The following is a 24,204-nucleotide window of genomic DNA, read 5'->3' as shown; positions in this document are numbered from 1 at the left end:
TGGTCATATTTCACCCCCAACATATAAAGCAGGAAATAATCCATTTTTAGAATCATTACGATTTTGAATCATGTTTATGACAATTATAATAAACTTTTTAACAAGTTTAGCTTAATAAATAAACTTAAAATCTATATTTATAAAGTGTATTTATAAATAATAATAAATGTATTTGCTTTTAATTAGGGCTGTCAAACGATTAATCGCATCCAAAATAAAAGTTTGTGTTTACATAATTTATGTCTGTGTACGGAGTATAATTATTTTCTATATATAAATACACACACATGCATATATATATTTAAGAAAATGTGTTATTTATATATAAAATATTTATATATAATATAAATATATATACACAGTATATACATGCAAATATTTCTTAAATATATACATGCATGTGTGCGTATTTATATATAGAAAATAATTATACACCGTACACACACATATATTATGTAAAAACAAACTTTTATTTTGGATGCGATTAATCGCGATTAATCGTTTAACAGCCCTACTTTTAATGTATACCGATTTAAAAATAAAAACGTTATACAGTAGCATAAATCACCTTTAAGAAAAATTTGAATGCCAAAAAAAATCAAACTAATTTTAAATAATAATAATAATAAAAATCTGCTTAATTGTCACAATTTCTTTTTACCTAAATTTAATTTAACACGTATACATATTTTTATATTTAAAAAAGAAAAAAAAATCATTATATTTTATTATATAATTCTTTTTAGGCTGAAATCCAGGTCATATTTCACCTCAAAATCTAAAATAAATAAAATATAGTTAACATTTTAGAAATCGTTTTTTAGAATCATATTTAGAATCACATTTTTATAAACATTTTAACAATAAACAAAGTTAAAATATATATATTTTTTATATGAAGAACATGTATATAGTGGTATAGTAAAGGCATTTAATTTATGCTGATTAAAAAAATAATAATAGAGTAAATAAAACAAAAAATAATAAATCATCTTTGAGAAAAATTGGAATGCCAAGAAATAAAAAGTCCAAAAAGTATGAATACAACATGTAATTTTACACAAACAATATAAGTATTTTTATTACATCTTAAATAAAACATTTTCATTTTATATTATATAATAATTCTTATTTGGGGATGACATTGGACCTGTAATTTTTTTGTACACTTTAACACATTGCAATTGATGTGACTCAAAGAAGAAGAAAACAAAGTATTTAATAGTATCACATCTTTTATTTGTTCAGATTTTAATTTAGATAAATATACAGTACATACTGTGAATATACTCCAGGTTGTTTTGAGCCTCCCTCCCTTCCAAACACAAACTATCTTTAAAAATATGCTAGAGAAATAAACCAGTAAGCAGATTTCTCTATTGCTCATATGAAACATAAAACATCAAAATAAGGACATTATTATTACAGCACAAAGCAAAGCATTAGATTTATATTGAACAGTCAAGGAACACTGTCTTCATTGTTTTAGACTTTGCAGAGACTATAAACATGCTGGAGGGGAAGCAGAAAAAAAAAAAAAAAAAAAAGTATTTGTATAAAGCACTGACCTGTTGTTAATTCTTAAGCCAAAGATTAAACAGCGAAAGCAAGTACACTTTTCAACAAAACATTCACACGTTCAACAGACCGTACTGAGTGAAAGCTGACCATGCAAAGAGCAACACTGTGACCTCAGATGAATATAAGTGCATCACTCCCCGGCTGTTCATGACGCCACCACATCTATTCACAACAGAAACGCTGTAATATCCAGCTGTCATCAATGTGTGTCTGAGCTCAAAACAAACCACACAAACACTCCAGCAGTTCTGACGCAAAATACCACCTGCGTGGGGCTAAAAACAGACATGGACCCACCTGAGACTTTGGTTTAAGTATGTAACTGCCTTTTATTTGGACATCTTATAGGCGTTAACATGGAGATATATAAATAAAAAGGGGAAAACAAAAAAACAAAAACACCAAGCAAAAATGGGAATGTAGCATTAATAAGTTCACTAATGCTTGTAACTGAGCTGTGTAATAACTGCTTATTTGATATATATATATATATATATATATAAAAAACAATCAAATTTAGAAAATGATTTGAACTTGTATCGGCTCCATGTTCCCTTTTTGCAGACATTTAGTCAATGTAAATGTGTGTTGGGTATAGAAAGCTATGCTTTGTGGACTACACAGCTGAAGAGGGGTTAGCTACAAAACTCACTAATATAAAGCCACATGAATCGGTAACAGAGCAGCATCTGTATTGACATTCTGACGTAATGTGCCAAAACATTTAAACTCAGTTATTCAAAAAAAAAAAAAAAAATAGGGCAACTGTTTGGCAACGCCCTATAAAATTATGACAATAAGCAGCATTGCAAAAGTAAAGAAATGTAGTATACAACTTTAATATATGATTATCTAGTTATGCACACATAAATGTATACACCTTTATAACGGAATGTTACGCATTTCACAATGCAGAGGAAAAAAAAAAGAAATCCTGAAAGTTGTGTTTCTCTTAAATAACATATACAGTAGCACATATATTCCTGTTCTATCTTAACATAAAGTAAGTGCACAGACATAACTGTGAGGAGCACATTCAGAGCCTGACGACTTCAGAGGCGGATCACCTCTCTGTGGTCTCTCCAGACACAAAGCTCAGATCATCAGGGATCAGCTGCTCGCCTGAGAACGACACACACACACAGACAGGACGTCAGCAGACCACACACAGGTCGCTGGAACGAAAGTCACAATACTGGAATATTAGAATAAGCTGGTGCAGTCAGGCCCACACACAGAGATAATCAGAGGCTAGACAGGTGGCCGACCTATTTTAAACTTTAACAAAGCACGTAATTACATTTATTCAACATACAGGCTGTGTGATTGAGTGTTTCCCTAATATAGAATAACACTCTACTAAAAGGGGAGATATACAGGCAAAAAGCATGATTTTCTTGGATTTAACCATTTTGACTGCAAAAAAATTGCATCCTCAACTACCAAATTTTAGAAAACATCAAAATTAATCCTCAAAATGAATAAACATTAAATATATATTATTAATTAAATTAGAACTGGTTAGCTTCAACAGCCAAGTGAAGTGACATTGACATTCTTAAATTACATTTCTTGTAACTGTCAGATAGATTTCTGGAATTTGTTTTCAGCATTTAAGGCTGTTTTCATGCTAAGAACAGGGTTAAATCAGTTTAGGTATAATAGACAAATTAATAAACATTTAACTCTTTCCCAGCCATTGACTGAATTTTCCAGCTTTCCGAGTTTTCACTGCTATACAGTACCGTACAGTGCGCGTTTTCTGAAAGAGAAGAGAATCTCCAGATCAAAAACAAGAAACAAGTGATTTTCTCAGCTTTTTGTTCAAAATGCTGCTTTTTTATGAAACTAACCCACATTCAAGAGCTGAGTAAAAAGAATGCATTAAGCTAGAATCAAATGTTTTTGTTTTAAAACAGAGGCTCTGTTCTTTCTTTTGACATATATCATGTTCAGATATTCATACAACAAAATATTCTGGGGGCCATGGACATTTTTGTGAAAATTATGACATTTTGACATAAAAAAAAAAAAACGCTGGCGGGGAAAGAGTTAAAAGGAGATGGAGGAATGAACAAACAGGATAAATAATTGATATAAAGATAAAATCTATGAAACATTTAAGGTGCACTTGTGTATTGCTTTTGTTATAAATGAGCAATTTTTCGCTTCATTTTTAATGAGATTGAGCCTAATTTGCATATGTAAAAATGCAAGGTAAATTTTCAATTTGACCTGAATAGAGAGAAAAAAAAAAAGGAAGTATAAGCCTAAGCCTTTAGATCAAAAAGATCATGAAAAAACAAGTTCAGTCAAGTGTGTCAAGTGTGGCTGAGCTAGCAGTGTCAGTGAAGTGTGAGATATAAACCTGGGCAGGGTAGTGTTCTGGTGTCAAACGCACAGTCTCCAGCCTCCAGAGACACAACTTCATCCTCGTTCTCGTTCTCCGTGTCACAGTCCAGCTCGCTGTCACTGCTCATGCTCGGCAGAACGCGGTGAGGCTGTTTCTGGCTGAGGAGATCTGAGGACAGATGACCATGCGCTCATATGAACTGCCAGATATCAGCACTGAGAACACGTGTTTTTCGGTATTAGTTCTGCTTCATTTCCTTTGCAATAAAGCATCAGATAAGGGAGTGTTACTCAAGAGCCTCCTGACGGTAACCTTGGGCCATTAGGAGTATGACGAACTGTCAAATCCTGAGAACACGTCTAATTTTATATGCAGTTGAATGACTGCGTTCCTTCACCGTTTGTGCAATGACTCATTGATGTAACACAAATATAACATGCTGCAGTGTAATTATGGCCCATGTTTTTGAGAGCGGATCTTCATGTCTCACCTTCATCAGGGCGTGAGGAGGAAGAGGACGATGGCTCAGCCAGTGACAGCAGTGACTGGATTTCACAGGCACTCTCTTGATCACAGTTCAGAGAGCTGTCTGTCAGCAGGCCAGGCCTGAGGGGTACAATCTTATTAGCATGATAAAAAAAAACATTGTGTATCATGCTATTTTGTGTAAAACAAAAGAGAAAACAAACTAACAAACTAAACCAAAGCCGTAATTGAACTAAGGAGTAATCCTGGCTTAATCTAAGCCATGTCCGTGGAACCAGGCTTATGTTGCTTGTTATTTTACATGAAACAAACTAACTAAACAAAAATTTGCCTGGTGAAAGCTATTGTATGACAAATATTTAACGTGAAACCAAACCAAAAAAACAAAAAACTAAACAAAATCAAACCCATAAACCAGCAAAACTTAAACAGAGCCAAATATTAGCATTGTGAAAGCTATTGTGTGTCATTTTACCTTAATATTCACTGTGGAGGGGAAAAAAACTATGCAAAAGTGCCCAATAAAGTCTCTTTCTTCGAGTTAATACAAAGACATCCACTGATTTATAGCATCAGAATAGAACTCAGATTATGATAATTCTATTGAATGTAACAAATTACGACAAATTAAAATCAGCGCACCTTTACTGAGGATCTCATCAGCATTTAAATGTCTATTCTAGGTATAAAAACGGCAACCTTCAATCAAGCCCAATTACTGGATTTGTTCATGAATGGAAACGCACAATTACACAGCGATGGCTTGTTTTATGTGCATTACCCAGCGGCTGGAGTCCTGCGCTGTTTGGTGGCGGGTGCAGCCGCCCCGTTGAGAGCCGTGATGCTGAACAGGTCTGAAGCTGAAGCTCCGTACAGCAGCTCCTCGTGTTTGGAGCCAGAGGGCTTATCGGAGGACGAGGAGCTGCTTCCCAGCGAGGGAGGAGAACTCTGCACACTGCGCGCTTTCAGGGAGCCTGCAAAACACAGATAAATGTCATTTCAGACCATTTGAATACGCCCTGAAATATCAGGGTTGAGTTTCCCAGAAGTCTGCTTTTCCCCAAATTAATCTTTTCAGATTATTCATAGCTATTGTTGCTTCTAGGGATGGGCAAAGCGACATATTTTCATAATCGACCAGCTTGAGCCTCTATCTGAATGACTAGTTTTAGGAAGCCCTGTAAAATTAGGCTGGTTGGGTTAAAGGGTTAGTTCACACAAAAAAAATTAATTATCCCATAATTTACTCACCCTCAAGCCATCCTAGGTATATATGAGTTTTTCTTTCAGCCAAACACAATCAGAGTTATATAAAAAATATCCTGGCTCTTCAAAGCTTTATAATTGGAGTGAATGGTACCTTAGATTTTGAAGCCCAAAAAAGTGCATCCATCCATCATAAAAGTAATCCATACAGCTCCAGAAAAATATCCATATTTATAATTTTATAAACTATAATCACTGGCTTCCGGTAACGGCCTTACGCAGGTCGAGTTCTGGTGGAAGAGTGACCTCTGACCTGACGAAAGTGGAAGCTCTGGTCACGAGTTAGAAGTCTAAAACGAGAATTTGTAAAGATAAATGTCGGAGGAGCTTGAGTTTGTCGCCCAGCTCTATTGGCTTAAACCGAGCGGCGTCTACCCTCACCTAAGCTTACGCTACTCCAACATCCTACATCGGGTCAGAGGTCACTCTTCCACCGGAACTAGTCTCGCGTACGGCCGTTACCAGAAGCCAGTGATTATAGTTTATAATGTTAACGCATCGGTTCGCTCCAGAAGGCCTTTATTAACCCCCTGGAGTCGTATGGATTACTTTTATGATGGATGGATGCAATTTTTTAGGCTTCAAAATCTAAAGTACCATTCACTCCAATTATAAAGCCAGGATATTTTTTAATATAACTCTGAAAGAAGAAAGTCGTATACACCTAGGATGGCTTGAGGGCAAGTAAATCATGGAATAATTTTCATTTTTGGGTGAAATAAACCTTTAATTTGACATGGCCTCTCAGTAAAAAGCATTACTTGTGCAATATGCTGAAAAGCAGCATGCAGTGTGCTTTTCTCACAAGATAAATGGCGGATAACGAGTCTACTACTGTATGTTGATTGTTTCTCATTACATTTCAATAATTACGAGATGAACAGAGTAGTGTACAAACCATCTAAGGAGGAGGGTCCCTCTCTGGGACACAGAGCAGGTTCAGTAGGGGACTCTCGGCCTGCTCCTCTCAGCTCCTTCTCTCCAGCATCCACAGTCCGGCGCAGGGACAGTCCACCCAGCGCTCCCACACTCTCCTGCTTAGGAGAACCAGCCTTCTTCACCCCTAAAACAAAGACCCAAACAAAGCCAGGCTGAATCTACAACAATACACACTACCATTCAAAAGATTGGGGTCTGTAAAATGTTATTATATTTTTGTGTCATATGCTCATAAAGGCTGCATTTATTTGATAAAAAAAGAGATACTGTGAAATATTAAATATCTGATTCAAATGAATATTTTTGTGGAAACCGGATTTCCGCATGATGCATTTTTTTTTAGGATTCTTTTATGAATAGAAAGAACAGCATTTATTTGGAATAGTATAGTATTTGGAATAATAATTTATTACTGTCTTTTGATCAATTTAGTGCGTCCTTGCTAAATAAAAATGTTGAATAAAATAAATTAAAACAAATTAAAATATCTTACTGATCACAAACTTTTGAACAGTAGCGTAAATATGAACAAATGGCGTACACAAAAAGTTCAAAATATCCTGTAGATGGTAATGTTTTTTTTTAAAGTGATTTTGATATCTCTACATCAATACTAAATTAATACCTATATATTATATAATAAACAGCCTGAATTCTGACATTTCGTGCAGTGTAATATGCTACACTCTATCTAAAAATATTTTACACAGCATTTTGCGAATTATTTAACAATCATTACGCAGGCAGTTTTAGGAGCTCATCAAATTTTTAAAGACTACATAGAATATCTGTCCTTTTAAAAATTAATTTCACAATTTTTTTTATAAAAGGCACCTAAATGACACAAACAAATCCATAAAATTTTAACCTAAAATCTAATCTTCATGTTAATATAAAAAACAATGGTTGTGTTACGCATCATCTACTCATAAATGTATGAGGAGTAACTAGCTCACTGCTGATGGAACCGACAGCCTCATGGGCAGCACTCAGACAATTTGTGCTTCGGACGACCCGAATCAGAATTCCAGCTCAGAGGCCTTTCCTGATCCCACCGTTCACTCTCCCAAAATGGCAAAAATAAACCTTTAAAAAAAAAAGCTCAGTGCATACCACTGCGAGAGTGTCTTGATGAAATGGGCGCTTTGAAGAGCAGTTCACTGGGTTTGCGACTGGGTCCCATCTCGGAGTCCATGGAGGGGCCCTGCTCGTGGACCGAGGCTTCCTGAGAGGAGACTCGACCGGCTCCACTGCGAGCTTCCAGCTGCCCTTTCACGTCTGACATCTTACTGCGCACTTCTGCCATCTGAGCCTTCAGTCTGATCAGGACCCCCGAGTCCGGGGCTGACCGACGCACCGCCTGAGGGCGACGCTCACGCTCTTTACGGGAGGGCACCGCAGCGGCTGTCAATCAAAAATGGTTAATGAGTCATGAATCATACCAACTTTAGATGCTACAGACACTTTAGGGTGTTATCAAGTTTATGTTGAATAATTGTAATCTCCATTTTGATGACATCATTGACACCTTGGCTCTGGAGGAGAGAGGTAGGGGGGCGGGGCTGCATCCCCCACAGGGACTCCACATGACTGCGGTCCTTCAGGTCCAAGAGTTGAATGAGGATGACCGGGTCGATCTCCAGGAGGCTGGCTGAACTTGCACCTGCCCCACGCCTTGAGCCCCGGGCACAGGCACCCGAATCTCCTGACCAGCAGGGGGAGACAGTTAGTACACAGAGGACTTAGCTTGTGTAAGGGTAGTATTATGAAGCTGTAGTCAGTGGGTTAGCAGCATGTAAAGGTGGAAGCCATTAGGGATATTAAAAGTACAGGAACAAAGTACTAGACTATACCAATGGATAATGCTGATTTTATGTCTGTTTTTTTTTTCAATCTGAATGCATTTTAAGTAAATATTGTCTAAAATAACTCAGGAATAATTGACAATGGAATGTTGAATTCTTTTTCTTCATTTTTTTATTACGCACACCAGAAGGTGGTAATGTGTTTATGTAAATTATGTGTTATATAAATATAAATTGTTTCTCAGCTACAGTTTTATTTTAGTTTTATTAATATACGTTTATAGTACTAATTAATATTTTAATTAATATTAGTATAATATTTTTATTAATAACTTTATTTCAAGTTTTTAATTTTAGCTTTAGTTTTAGTTCATAATCTTAAAGTAATTTAAATATTACCATGGCAATTACCTGGAATTAAATAATAAAAGTTTTTCATTTAATATATTTATATTTTAGATTATTTCAGATTCTTTTTTCAATTACCAGTTTTATTAGTTTTAGTTGAAGTCCCCATGAAATCAAAATTTACAATTATTATTTTGAATGGAATATTGCATTGTTCATTATAAATGACTTATCCATGCACAAACTTTCATAAAAATAATTTTCCCCTCCCCTCCAGCAACCTGTCACTCGACAGACGACAGCAATCCAACGATCCAATCAATTTCCGATGGACAAAATCAAGTCCCATCCTACATTTTTTGTTTCTCGTTTGAGAGGCAGTTTCACTCAAACGATGATCACAACTTCAGTTGCATGCCGACTTTAACACAGCTCAGCTGTTTCAACACTAAAAACATTATAGTTCTAGTTAAAAGTTTTTTTAGGGAATTATTAAATGTCATTTCGATTGAGTGAACACTAACAGTCTTTCAGCAGACGCTCTAACCGCGTTTTAAACTGCAGATTCTGCAGTAAATCCTCAAAGGCTGATATGGTAATTTGGCTCGGTTTCATGACTACAACTGATTAACAGCGTGTCGCAATCGATGACACTTCAAAGCCAAGTGTTTCAACACACCAGATTGCCATATGCATGACATTCGCTTTTCATTAGAGAAACAGCATTATTAGTATCAGTGAGGGCACTTGGAGAAAATCTGGTTCACCTGTTGCCCCGGCAACATCATCAGGTAATTCACCTTCCTCAAGGTCTAGATTCCCACTGTACTCCACGTCATTCTCACCAGACCTACAACAGATGGAAACAATTCACACTTGTATTATTTCTCTAGTACTAGTGGAATGTCAGCAGCAAGTAAACAAAACTACAATGCATAACCAGATCAGCTCTAATATTTGGTGTATGTGTGGAAATTATTAATTGGATCCCAATGGAGCTAAATGAGGCGTGGCCGGGCATTATGTCCCCAGCGTATCGCCACATGCTTTAAATTCATTTGCGTGGCTCCCCCTGTTAATAGTGAGAAGTGGTACGGTCTGAAATAAGCTTCTCCACAGGGGGTGTTGATAGCGTTCTGCTCCAAGCTTACTGCTGAATATGTATGTATATGTGGGTATGTGTGTGTGTCTGTGTGTAAGGTTAACACATGCACCATTGTCTCAGGCTCAACCGTGTGATGACTCAGTCCTCTCCAGCGGTACTTTGCTGATCCACTACAGTATTTATAGAAGCTGAGATCCTCGACTCCACACGGATACATCGAACAAATGTTTGCTTACCCTGCTAGTACTTGCACTGGCCCCACCAATAAAAATATCTTTGTATATTGGATTTTTTAAATTTTATTAAATATAGAATAAAAAAAACACTGATTCTGTGGGTTCTCTTTATATATTGAAAAAAAGTGTGTATGTACATTGCAGGGATTGTGCGGCTTTAAATGAAAATAGCCATCCAATCGAGACTTCTCTGGTTTGCCTGAGTGACATCAGGATGCATGTGAAGCTCATGTGAAGAACACGTGAAGCACATCCAAAAATCTTAAAAACATGCTGCAAGTAAAAAATAAAAAATAAAAAAAAGAAGCTTTTTGTGCTTTAACACACACTGATCAAATCGAATCAAATCAAATCAAAAATATGCAATCTCAAGCGGTCACAGAAAATGCATTTGATATGATAATAAGGTCCTAACCTTATATTCCCTCTCTCCCCTACTTTATCCTGAAGAAGTGGGCTTCTGATATTTGGGCAACGGTTAGTCCATGGGCACACACAAAACACTCGAGCAAATGGAGTCAAAGGTGTGAGAGAATGTGCGTGGGCCTGAGAACAAGAGCTGTGTGTGTGCTGTGCACGTCGGAAAAGAGATTCTGTGAGAACGAGCATTTGTAAGCAGGAGGTAGAGGCTCTGATGACTCATTCGTCTCATCTGGTTGGAGCAGTGTGTGCATTTGAGAGCTGTGTGAGCAGGCGGTAGCCGGCAGCATGAGCAGAAACATGTGAGGTTCTGACTCCAACACCTCACTACAGAAACACGAGCACTCTCACAGAGCCTACACAAGTCAAAGCTGCCAATAGTGCTCATTTTCTCAGATCGTGAAAGGACAGGATAGAAAGAACAGCTCTTCTCTGGTTGAACACAGTGCGCGAGGGGCTTCCTGTCACAGTTGTGGGAGCAGCCCTAATTAAACTGTGTTTTCCAGTCAGGGGGAGGATACAGCTGTTACCCTCTGGCACACAAAGCACCATCTCTTATGCAATATTTTTAGTACACTAGTATTTACCACACCATAAGGATGTGACCTAACAAATGATGAGTACTGCTATTAGAGCTGATCACGATTTTGCCAGAAACACTTTCAATAGATCTACTTTATCGACATACGTACCACAGTGAAGCTTGTGACTTTCATCAAGTGGTGTTTTCCATCAATTACTATAAAATAAATATTTTAAAATAAAATAATTCGGTCTCTAAAACCTCATTGGATGAGGCATAAATCTGTTAATAACAATTATATCACCTGATTTTACCTGGGTCAAAAGAAATAGTTCAGCCAAAAAAGAAAATCCTGTCATTATTTAATCACCCTCATGCCGTTCTTTTCTTTTTTCAAATAAAAATCTTCAAAAAGAATCTCCAAGCAGCATATTTCTATATAAAAGAAAATTAACGGAGACTGTCAAGTCCAAAAAAATGGTCCATATGACTTCCAATGCACTAGACTTCTGAAACCATACAATAGCTTTGAGCGAGTTAAAGAACGAAATACAATTTTGAAACAACATGTAAAGTAAATGCTGAGAGAATATTCCCATATTTTGGGTGAATTATGCCTCTAACATCCATGATAAAATCACTTAGAGTCAAGTGGTTCTGCTTAAAAAGCACATTCTGAAATTTTAGTAAGGCTGTTTTTAAATCTTGTACATACATGGTCTCTTCGTCAATGTCATTCTCCTCCGTGTTACTGGTGGCTGTGGAGCTCCCAGAGGTGCTACTTCCATCCAGAGGATTGACATCTTCGTCTCCAGTTAGACAGTCCACCTCCAGGTCCCCGTCAGACAACTCCTAACGTTGCATCAACACATCATCATCAAACTGATCCCAATGTGCGTAATATAACATCAAATAGCTCCAAGCACAGAAATCTGCAGGTTCACTACATTACATTAGTATGTAAGCTTGTTTTCTTTAGAGATCACAATGAATGTACTCTGATGTGAATGTTAAATGCCTAAAAACACAGCCTACTTTCAGAGGATGATGATGTAAGAGATGTAATCAAAGATGTGGCTATGATGAAATGATGGATAATATCTTATAGGAGTAAAAAAAAAAAACTGTACTTTTCTAGTTCTCAAAGGGAAGTAAAAAAAATAAATAAAAGTAGCTATGAACGTCATCATGCTGCTCTTAGCAGGCCTTACATTAGAGTCATCATGCTGGGTCTTCTCTTCATCCTCATCTTCCTTCGTCCCCACTGATGCTGCCTGACTCCCTTCCTCCAGCAAGGAGCTCTTCCCCTGACGAGAGTCTCTCTCGGAGGAAGTTGTGGGACAGAGACGCCGATCAGGTGGAGACGAACTCCGTGACTTCTGCCGACGGAACAGTTCTATGGCCAACCTCTGAACAGAAATATACCAGAACATAAGCAACATACATCACATCTTAAAGGTATAGTCCACCCAAAAATGAAAATACTGTCATCATTTACTCAACCTAATGTTGTTACAAACTTGCAAGACTTCTGCGGAACACAAAAGAAGGTATTTTGAATAATGTCGGAAAGAAAACAGTTTCAGTTCCTATTGTCTTCCATAGTATGGATCAAGCAGAGTATAGGAGCCATTCTCTTTCCAACATTATTCAAAATATCTTCTTTTGTGTTCCGCAGAAGAAAGTCATACAGGTTTGGAATTACATGAGGGTGAGTAAATGATGGCAGAATTTTTTAGTTTTGGGTGGACTATCTATTTAGTTAAGCTTAAAAACATTAACAGGCATTACATGTTAAAGCATTAATATTACATGAAAAGTAAATGTATACATTGGCTTCAGTCTGTATAGAAGAAAGCAATGCAGTTTCTTCTAGCCAGATCCTAAGGAGGCTGTTTTCAGGGTTACATAGAACTACACATAACTGCATCTTTAACACTGACCTCTTTTAGGTTGTTGATCTGCTGAATGTAACTGGACTGGGCCGACTCCAGCTGAGTTATATACCAATACTGATCTCTACACTTCTGAAAAAACGTAGGTGATCGCACTTGATACCTGTGACATTAATGGAAAAAGCAGAGCATGAGAAATGAACAAGACAGCATACACTGGATACACCCCTTTATCTGATACATTGAATGATTATTCTATAAGCAGAGACAATGGTTCACACAAGACGTGTTCTTAAATCCATTTGCGTTTCAATGAGTCCCACCTTTTTTTCTGTATTTTTGGCATAAATGCCACGTTTAAGACACTTTGTTTAATCAAAAGTTAAAGTATTTTAACTTCAAAGTTAAATTCCATCTAAGAAGTTTTTGAACACAATTATGCTTTCTGTGTCAAAAGGCTCTAATAACTAACACAAGTGCAAAGTAAATGAACTTAAAGGGATAGTTCACCCAAAAATGAAAATTCTGTCAGTAATTACTCACCCTCATGTTGTTCCAACCCCGTAAGACTTTCGTTCATCTTCGGAACACAAATTTTGATATTTTTGATTAAATCTGAGAGTTGTCTAACTCCTCCATAGGCTTCTAAGGGACTGAAACTTGCTGGCCCAGAAAATGTATTAAAGACATCGTTAATATAGTCCAAGTGACTCCAGTGGCTCGATCTTAAGTTTATAAAGCGACGAAAATACTTTTTGTGCGCAAAAACAAACAAAAATAACGACTTTATTCCACTTTTCATTTCCTTCTCTCTGGGCCTCGGGTCTTTTCACGTAGTGTTTAAGCGTAGCGCGTCTGTGTTGTACGTCACCACGTATCACACATGACCAGCGTCGGCCAATAGTGAGCCTACGTGGTGATGTGCAACACAGACGCGCTACGCTTAAACACTACGTGAAAAGACCCGAGGCCCAGAGAGAAGGAAATGAAAAGTGGAATAAAGTCGTTATTTTTGTTTGTTTTTGCGCACAAAAAGTATTCTCTTCGCTTTATAAACTTAAGATCGAGCCACTGGAGTCACTTGGACTATATTAACGATGTCTTTAATACATTTTCTGGGCCAGCAAGTTTCAGTCCCTTAGAAGCCTATGGAGGAGTTAGACAACTCTCAGATTTAATCAAAAATATCTTAATTTGTGTTCCGAAGATGAACGAAGGTCTTACGGGGTTGGAACAACATGAGGGTGAGTAATTACTGACAGAATTTTCATTTTTGGGTGAACTATCCCTTTAAATATTTATATTAAAGGGGTCATGAATTTCCTTGACCTTTTGACATATTGGTAATTTTACTCTGAAAAATAAGTTTCAGAACTCAAAACTTCCTTGTTAGTCCAAAAACAGCTTTTATTGAAACCAATCTCCCAAAATGATGTAATGCACATAAATGTTTCACAGTTGGAAAATTCAACTATGTGCCATTTCAACACTAATTTAATGTAATAAAATACAATACTACCTCAGAAATACATAAGGAATAAATATAAATAAAGATATTAATTACCAAACTGTTATTTGAGGTGTAGGTTTGTCTTCTGATTCGGGATCAGGAACATGTATGGCGAACATCGGAAGTTTTCAAAATGATTCCACACGTGTAGCGGGGACGTTGAAAATTATTTTGCAAAACTGTTACACTGTGTCCACACCGGACGTGACAAAGCGACCACTGCAAATCCAACTGTCCTTAGTATAAGAAGTACCTCAGAAATAGAACGAGGCATCAATTTACCCTCAGGAATTTGTCACATCGTGCCGCATCCAGTGTAGACAGCATCAGTGATTATAATGGGATCTATTTACTTTTGTTGTGTTGCGTCGCTTGCGTCTGGTGTAGACACGGTGTTAACCAATCATAGCAGTGGGCGTTTACTTCCAAGTCTTGAATGCGGCACGCCTATCAAAACGGAGTGTTTCAAAGAGAGGGTCAAAAACAGGATAGAAAATTGCCTATTACTTCTAAATTAGGATGTTTTTTGATGCAAAAATCTTGCTAACATTATAAATGGACCTCAATGAACATTATAATTTTTTATTTAAAAATGCAGTTCATGACCCCTTTAATATTAAAGGAGCTATCAGAGCTATAAAAAGGTCTAATATAAATATGCAAGCTCGCACCTGAGCACAAGCGTGTCAGTCTGCATATTCAAGTATCCCTCACTGGCGAGAAGGTCCAACCTGAAGAACCTGTTATACCCCCAGCACTCGCCCACCTCAAAGTCTGATGCAAACTCTCGAATTATGTTTTTAGTGGGGTCACTGGAGGCCTGATGGACCATCTCCACCCTGTATTCATATCTAGAGGGAATGCAATGAGTTAGGCATGAAAAAAGTTATTTGTGAGACTATGCAGCAAGATGAGAGGACAAGATCGGGGGGTGCGGCCTACTTGGATGTCTCAGGAAGCCCCGCAGACAACTCCAGAAAAACAGAGAGATAGTTTCCCCGAACAACTCCATTTCCATCCTAAACCACAAAAACAAAGTCTGTGAGAATAGGAAGAGGTTTTTTTTTTTTTTTTATCTGAATTTCAATTTGTCTCCATGTTACTTGTGACAAACGTACCGGATAAACCTTCAACCTCCAGCAAAGGCCTGATATCTGGAGCGGGGGGCTGTAGACGGGGTCGGCTCTCTGCCGCAGAGTACTTCGGGCAACAAGACAACAACAATTAAAGTCACGCAAGAGAACTAATGCACCATTTAAGAAATAAATTAATAAGAGAGATAAAGGGAGAGTCATTACCTGAAGTTTGCCAAAACAAAAGTGCTGGAGTCATAGGCAGGGACCAGCTCACTGAGAAGAAATGAGATATGACTGCATGCAATTTATATTGCAGAGGGAAAGTCTATTCAAGAAATGTTGACCACAAACATCAATTCATTTATAAATAAAGGAGCGTTATTTTAAGTGAAGTAGCCTACCGTGTTGCCTACAAACTGACACCGTGATTGAACGGCTCTATTAGCCTAGAGAATTTTCATTATTCACAGTCTGTCACAGAGAGCACATAACTTCATGCAGAGATGAGATCTCAGTGAGCTTGAAGTGGCAGTATAACAGGTATCTGAATGTGCATACCTGGTGAAGTCTGGTGGGACAGGAGTGGTGACAAAAGACTGCATTGGTTTCCTGTGAACCTGCTGGAACATAAGCAGGATCTCTGGACTCTTGGAGATCAGCTCGCTCTTACTGCATGAACGCAGCTGTAGGGTGTAAACACACGTCACACTTTAATGCTATTTTTTCCATTACAAATTCATTCAATCAACATAATGTAAGTGAAAAGTTGAACTGACACTTCAACATTAATTTTTAGAATGACTTAGTATTTGGTTCGTCCTCCTTTTGTTGGTCAAATGTGCTTATTTGATTTAGTAATAGAGCATCTGAAAAATAATTCTAATTTAATTTTAGAAGAATAAAATAATATATTTTGAAGTTTCTCTGATTGTCTCAGACTCTTGGACCACATTGCATGTCTGTATTATTTTACTCGTACTGCACACACCTGATGTTCCACTTCCTGCAGCAGAGACTCCAGCAGTTCTGTTTCCTGTGTCAGAGAGGTCTTCTGTCCTGTGGGTGCAGCAACACTACATTAGACCAATATTACCTCAAAGATCAAGTTATATGAAAACGATGGCAGAAGAAAAGCATGCTTGTACCCATGAGCGTGATGAGTTTGTTCTTGAGCTGATTATCAAGTCGAGCAATCATCATTTCCACAGCGTTCCGGATTTCCCTCACCCTCTCATCCTTCGCCCCACGCACCGCCTCAACGTTCTTCTCCTGAAAAACAAAGAAAATGCGATTAAATTAACACAGAATACTTCTGACCTTGTTTCTTTAACTTAGTTGTATTCACATTACTGGCCAACACACTGTCATTCAATATTTAGGGCTCAGTAAGATTTTTCATTTTTTTTGCAAGAAATAATACTTTTATTCAGAAAGGATCAATTAAATTGATCAAAAGGGACAGAAAAGTATTAAAATATATATATTTTTAAATTCTGTTTAAAATAAATGCTGTTCTTTTGTTCTTTCTATTCACCAAAGAACCCTAAAAAAATGTATTACTATATTTTCAACACCGATAATAATAACAAATGTTTCTTGGGCACAAAATCAGCATATTAGAATGACTTGTGAAGGATCATGTGACACTGATCCTTCACAGACTGAAGTAATAATGGTGAAAATTCAGCTTTGCCTTCAGCATTAATACTTCCATTTCTGGGAAGACTTTCCACTAGATGTTTTTTGTCCATGTAGTGCATCTTGAATATCTTAATTTGCTGTGGATACATGTGCTATGGCGCCCTCTATTGGCCAATCACCTGACGTAGGATTCAAAAGTGAGCTATAATCAGTAACTGATGGATGTATGTGGGTTTCTTGGCATCCTGGAGTTCTACATTATGTAAAACGTCTTTATTATGTAACGCATTATGTAAAACGCCACTTATCAAACCAGGAATACATGTAATTAGATAACATTTGATTTGTCATTAGCAGTTCCATCTAAAAGGCATTTGAGGCCGGTAAACTAACATCCATTATGAATTGTCAACTCTAAACACGTCTAAATGCTGCGAGTGGGCGTGAATGAGAAGCAAGGGTGCTTACCACTTCTTGAACCAGACTAATGAGCTCCATCAGCCGGCGCCGCAGCTTAGCCACCTCCTCGTTCACCTTCGTCACATGCTGCTCGTAGATCTCGGCCAGGGGTTTGAACGTATGACCTCCATGCTGTGGAGAGGAGGAGACAGGGAAGTTCCTGTTTGAGACTAACTGACATCGTTAGGTGCAGTGTTATTCATTGATGATATGCTCCTATGTGTGACCAGTCATGTTTCATCTGAGGAGGAAATGACACCATTGATGTAATCCACCAGCCTGACTAATGTGTTTTGAAGACAGAAACACATACCATGCCTCCCCACAGAGCACACTGGTGACAGATGCACTTCTTACAAGTCCAGCAGAACACGCTCAACTTTTCATGATGGTTCTCACACCTGTTAGGGTGAGAGAATGACGGAGTAAGGAGAGTATCACTGGCAGTCAGTATTAAAGTGTACACTAATTGGTCATTTAGTTAGTTAGTTATTTGATGAAATGAGAGGAGACTCAGAAATGAAAAATCCAGTATACTCTCTGTAGCATATCTTTTTTTCTATATAAAAAAACTTTTTATCATATTTTTGCTAATCAAATGCCTTTTATGTCTAGATATTTAAATCTATGATTAAAAAAAGATCACATTTTAAAAGCTTTAATGTGTTTAAAGTGTGAAATTAATAAGAAAATCAATACTTATATATACTTGTATACTTAAATCAAAATGTAATACTTGATCAAAAATGATCCAGCTCTCAGATTTAATCAAAAATATCTTAATTTGTGTTCCAAAGATGAACGAAAGTCTTAAGAGGTTGGAACAACATGAGGGTGAGTAATTATTGATAGAATTTTCATTTTTGGGTGAACTAACCCTTTAAATTCAATATAAATTTTATACACACACAGACACTCAACAATGATTAATATATAGAAGTATTAATTGTATAGACACTACTGTTCAAATGTTTGGGGCTTGTATGATTTTTAATGTTTTTGAAAGTACTCTCTTATGCCACGGTTGTATTTATTTAACCAAAAGTACAGTGAATACGGTAACATTGTAAAATATAATATATGTGTATAAAATGTATCTTATCCCTGTAATGGTAAAGCTGAATTTTCAGCATAATTACTTCAGGCTTCACTGTCACATGATCATTCTATCATGCTGATTTGGTGCTCAAGAAAATGTTCTTATATTATCAATGTTGAAAACAGTAATGCAGTATAATATTTTTATGGTGAAACGGTGATACATTTTTAGGAATCTTTGGAGAATAGAAAGTTCAGAAACAGCATTTATTTGAAATAGTAAAGACATTTATAATGTTACAAAAAAAATGTAGTTTTCTGTTCGATTTAATGTAAAGTGTCCCTGATGAATAAAAGTATCAATTTCTTTCTTTAAAAAAAAACATTACTTTATAAAAATAGTTATTTAACAGGACCAAAAGTGTCCATGTTGGAAAAACACCGCACTGCAGCCGTTAGAATAGCATAAATATTCAATGCGAATAAGTGTATGGCTCACTTGTCTTTGTCGTTCTCCTCATGTTTTGTGAGGTTGCAGAGCTGCAGTGTGTCCAGTTGTTGAGTCACTTCCTCTGCCCAGCGACAGTTGACCAGTTCCCTCAGCTGAAGAGGAGCTCTGAATTCAACATTTAGAATTTGTATTAGCCAAAAGGACCATATACATATTTATTATTATTATTATTATTATTCCCACTTTTTTAAATCAAGAGAGGACAGTGTCGCAAACTGGATTCAAGTTGGTTCTACCATACTGTCATCATTTGTATTTTTTAAATTTTTTTAATCAACCAGAAACGAGTATCAGGGATGGATCTGTTCCAGCACTCCTGATAATAGAGTTTTTGTGTTTGAGATTTAATTATAGAGCTCTAGTTTGAACGCACTTCAAACTGCTTTGGCAATTACGTAAGTGTGTTTCTGTTGCCAAATATCAGATGGCTCTGGTCCAGTTTTCTAAAGTTTTTTTGGATGTGGTTTCTTTAATGTAACTAATCAATGCTTCCCTGAAATGAACTCTAACAATAGAAAAATCAATACTTAATCCTCTAGATTTACTCCAAAGACTGTCAGAGCTCAAAGAATCATTTGAAGTTGAACCTCAGAACTTACCGACAGTGGGGACATTGAGCTCTCTGTTCTGTCAGCCATCGCTGCCAGGAAGAGAAACAAAAAGAACAAAATGTACTCATTTATAAATGCTAGCTTGGCTTATACTCTGAATCAGTAAAAGGTCAATTATTAAAATACATTTTAAGAGTTTTATTAGTGGGATTCTTTTCAAAATGCACATGGAAAGCATCTAAAAAGCATTTATACTGCTCATTAAACAAATGGTTTTGGCAAAAACAACTATAATCTTTTAGATATGGGGCCAGTTGCATAAACTTAGCCACTATGTTATGACTGTGTCTTAAGAACTAGTCTGACCAACTAGCAGTTAGACAAGAGGTAATAAGTGTTACTTATCCTTTTCAAAGTAGACCAAACAGCCTTTTTATGGAACTGATTTGGACCAGTCTTGAGGGGAAAAAAAACGTTTAAGAACTTTACGTTTTTAAGAAACATTTAAGACTAGTCTATACAGTTTATGCAACCGGCCACAGACCCACAGTTAAAGTTGAAGTGTGTATTATTTTCAAAAAATACTTAATAAATGTTTTTAAACCAAATCCCGTTATATGAATATACTCATATCCTGTCAAGTGAAAATAAAGAGAGCACAGGGAGTATTGATTCATTACACAGGGCTCTGGTACACTGTGAGCTCCTCTTGGCTGTGTGTTAATGAGTGTGTACGTGTTTGCTCACCCGTATGCAGCTGAAACAGCAGAGTTTGGAACAATGAGGGCAGAGACGGGCATCGCGCAGCTTTTCCATGCAAATGAAGCAGCGGAAGACTTCCGCAATACTCTGAAGAGGGACGCAAGAGAAGAGGCAATTCAGACAAACTTATGCCTGCTTTTGGCAATCCTATATGATCATTACAAATCACACTGTACAACATGGATCTAATAAACTTGGTATGACGTAGGTAGACTGTACGATGATGACACTTATTGAATCGTAGGCTGTGACGTAAGTTGGTATAGAAGAATAACACGTCATCAGCATGCGCTAGTGGTAAACAAATAGAGCAAGATGAATCACACTTTGGGAATTGTAGTATGTGCGAAAAAGAGGAGGATGCGAAAGAGGAGAATATGGACATGGTCATGGCTAGGGAAAAGAGGCCATCTTGGCATGCCAGTTTTGCAAATGGAGGTAAGTAGCTTTAAGTTTTAGCGCCATGTCGCATTGATCAATACGACATTTCATGTAATCATGTTGCATTTTTATTGGCTAGTTAGTAGACGTAGGTTGTAGCAGCAAACACTGTGAGATGATCATGCTAAATTGAAAATGATCGCAGGCTATCTTTGGTTGTAAGACCGTGACAACAGCCGTCTTTGCACCTCTCCCACTGTATGACGTAGGACCACCGTTTAGCCACGACCAATGAAATCGCCACAATTGGTCATCTTTCGTCTGGGACAGCCCAAAATCGTACAATGTGTACTGGGCATTAAGAGGGATAGTGTTCTGTCAACTTTTAAACAACATGTAATGAGCTTCTTGTTAGTTGATACATGAACACATGACTTTATTAGCGTAACACTAACAATATATTTACCACAATATACTTAGTTTATGTTCTTAATGGAACAGTTTTGCCAGAAATAAATATTCTGTCTTTATTTACTCATCCTCACATAGTTTCTTTTAACAAATAATTCAATGATGCAAACAGAGTTTTTCTCTAAAAGAAAATAGTGGTCAGCTGAAGTCAGTTCAGTGATGTAATAGTCCAGCTCAGTTCAGTTCTCATCCAATAGTGTCAGTGCAGTCAAATCACTAATAATGCTGAATATTACATGTCCTCAACTAAGCAAGCCAGAGGCGACAATAGCAAGAAACCCAAACTCCATCAGGTAACAGAATGGAGCTCAGTCAGGGGGCCAGTTCTCCTCTGGCCAACGAACGAACTCGGTGTGATTATGATTCAGGCTGCATCACAAGTCAGAAATCAGATTGTGGATCGGTAGCAATCGAATATTTCATCCAGTTCTTTTTGCTTAAAGATCGGATTCATCACGCCAGTATGGAAAATGATCATGATCATCTTCTGCCTAAAATGCTATGAACAGCAGCTACGCTAATTCTTCTTCTACCTCTAGACTTCAGATGACAGCACTTGTGGATTGATATACAAAACTATCAAATATTATCCTTAATTGTAATATTATCCTTATATTGTTGTAATCATTACTATCACAAGTTATAATTGCAGCCTAACAAATTTGCTGTGTCTACTTAACTGAATATACAACGTTAACTTATATTATAGCTGTGCATTACTGCCATAGAGCTGGTAAGTCCCGCCCCCTTCCGCTAACCCCACTGGACCTCTAGGTTGAAAAATCGTCAATGCAAGTGAATGGGAGAAAATAATTATTTTCTGGTCCTGTTTGAATTGTGCCATGAATGTGAACATATGTTGTCTGTGAATTTTTTATATACCTTTTCGTGTAAAGAATGCTACAATTTAGCGTGTAGAAGTTTGATACGGTTAGACTTTGTGTGAGAGCACTTTGTGGACTACAACTCTTCGCTGCTTTCGACGCGTTTGAAACGTCACCACCACTAGCACACGGACACTAGCTCACGGATCCCGCTAAACATGGCTGTGTCTTTGGTGCACTTCACCGCCTTCTTTCAGGGAGAGGACAAAATCATTGAGGTTGGCGAAAACCACGGGTAAGTCAACTTTATGTGGTGACGTCACATAGGCGACATGTAGTCTTTCTCGTTATGTCTTTTCCACAACTGCTAGCCGAAGAATCATACCTTAAACTGTCAAACTCATAACATGAAACATTATATAAAAAATTCACAGACAACATATGTTCACATTCATGGCACAATTCAAACGGGACCAGAAAATAATTATGTTCTCCCATTCACTTGCATTGACGATTTTTCAACCTAGAGGTCCACTTGGGGTTTTACGGATGGGCGGGACTTACCAGCTCTATATGGACATTACTTTCATACACTCATCTCTGGCTGATACAAAATACTTCCTAAATTGTAACATTGAATTAAGCATTATTGTAAAGCTGCTTTGAAACAATATCCACTGCGAAAACTGCTATACAAATAATCTTGAATTGAATTGAATTTGGGAGTTCTGAGTCAATTTTGACAAAAGTGTTCAGAATATTCCTAATAAATTCGCATTTTATGTTCCAATGAAGAAGGAAAGTTGTTCACATTGGACATAAGGGTGAGTAAATAGTGACAGACTTTTCCTGTTTCGGTAAAAGTTCAATTTAATGTTCCATGTCAAGTTTTTGTCTCTGATAAAACATTTTTAAAACTTGGTACCTGTTAGTATAAAACACACACACAGTAAACATACCTCAACACTCTGCTCATCCATCTCTGCCAGTTTGACTTCTTACAGCCAACTATATCTGACAGGAGAATCCTGGTGCTTTCACTGAGGTAAAAACAGACAGCAGAGATGCTCACATTTCATTATTGAAGACTATAGCAGTAGTATCATGCACACAGTCTGCTAGTCAAATAAAAGACAGTCTTCAGACTTTTCCCAGATTTACTATAAATATGTCTGGCAACGCAGAGCTGATGTGACAAGTGGCAGAAGACATGCATCTGTGTGAGCTTTACTGTATGACCGCAGATAGCCAAAACACATTGAATGAACTGCAGGAAACATCTGCCAACATCAACTGGAGGCCTTTATGATGTTATAAAAGAACATATCCGCATCAAATACAAGCTTTCAGTGGTCAGGGTTGACTTTAAAAATCAAATAACCCACAGACGGTCAGTATCACGCCCAGTTCAACTAATAACAAACGCTGTCATCTATTAAATATATCTGCATAATAATAATAACTGAGATAATTATGGAGCACATTCACCAAAAATAATAATACTATTAATAATCTTCATGTGCGAGCATAAAACTCAATACCAATGCAGAGAGGACAAAAAACGATTGATAACCTGTTCAAATAAAATATTAGCGCAAATACATTCTAGCAGGTGATGTAGCACAGGTTAGCATATTAGCAAGTTAGCTAGAAGGGTTGCTCAAAACTCTGTTAACCATGTAGAAAAACCTCGCGTCCATCAAAATGCAATTACCTTTTAATGTTGCACTCAGATCCGTCAATCCGACTGTCTACATCAAACGCTATTAATTTAGTGTTTTATGAACAGGTATTGCAGCATCAGACTGCTTGTTTATGGACTAGCAGCAAGCAGCGAAAGCGCCTATATGTCAACGTCAGTCACCATGGGAGACCGTGTCAGTCACCATGGGAGACCGTATCCACCAATCGTATTCACTGTTGGTAGCCGATGATATTAGCATTAACCAATTACAAACTAGCATATGGAGTGGGCGGAGTATTTGGAGAATTTGCACGCCCACTCAAAAGCGCCAACATCAAA

General features: G+C 37.2%; 1 protein-coding gene across 1 annotated transcript; it reads right to left on the bottom strand.

The window, feature by feature from the left end:
- Positions 1-1,226: 1,226 nt before the first annotated feature.
- trim37 (tripartite motif containing 37) lies at positions 1,227-24,017 on the bottom strand. The gene is made up of 25 exons (XM_079862348.1): positions 23,896-24,017; positions 23,141-23,221; positions 20,491-20,592; positions 19,792-19,832; positions 19,181-19,297; positions 17,957-18,044; positions 17,653-17,775; positions 16,689-16,812; positions 16,532-16,599; positions 16,102-16,226; positions 15,766-15,816; positions 15,586-15,667; positions 15,410-15,486; positions 15,139-15,318; positions 13,006-13,120; positions 12,274-12,471; positions 11,778-11,914; positions 9,546-9,628; positions 8,154-8,330; positions 7,739-8,029; positions 6,585-6,749; positions 5,202-5,394; positions 4,425-4,540; positions 3,950-4,102; positions 1,227-2,703 (listed from the first exon to the last, which is right to left on the bottom strand). Exons 2-25 carry the CDS (start codon positions 23,159-23,161, stop codon positions 2,645-2,647), a joined length of 2,886 nt encoding a protein of 961 aa, XP_079718474.1. The 5' UTR covers positions 23,162-23,221; positions 23,896-24,017; the 3' UTR covers positions 1,227-2,644.
- Between the last annotated feature and the right edge of the window lie 187 nt (positions 24,018-24,204).

Source organism: Squalius cephalus (assembly GCF_949319135.1).
Source record: "Squalius cephalus genome assembly, chromosome: 24".
Classification (NCBI taxonomy): domain Eukaryota; kingdom Metazoa; phylum Chordata; class Actinopteri; order Cypriniformes; family Leuciscidae; genus Squalius; species Squalius cephalus.
Note: the sequence above shows the minus strand (reverse complement) of the source record. Positions and strands in the feature narration are given on the sequence as shown.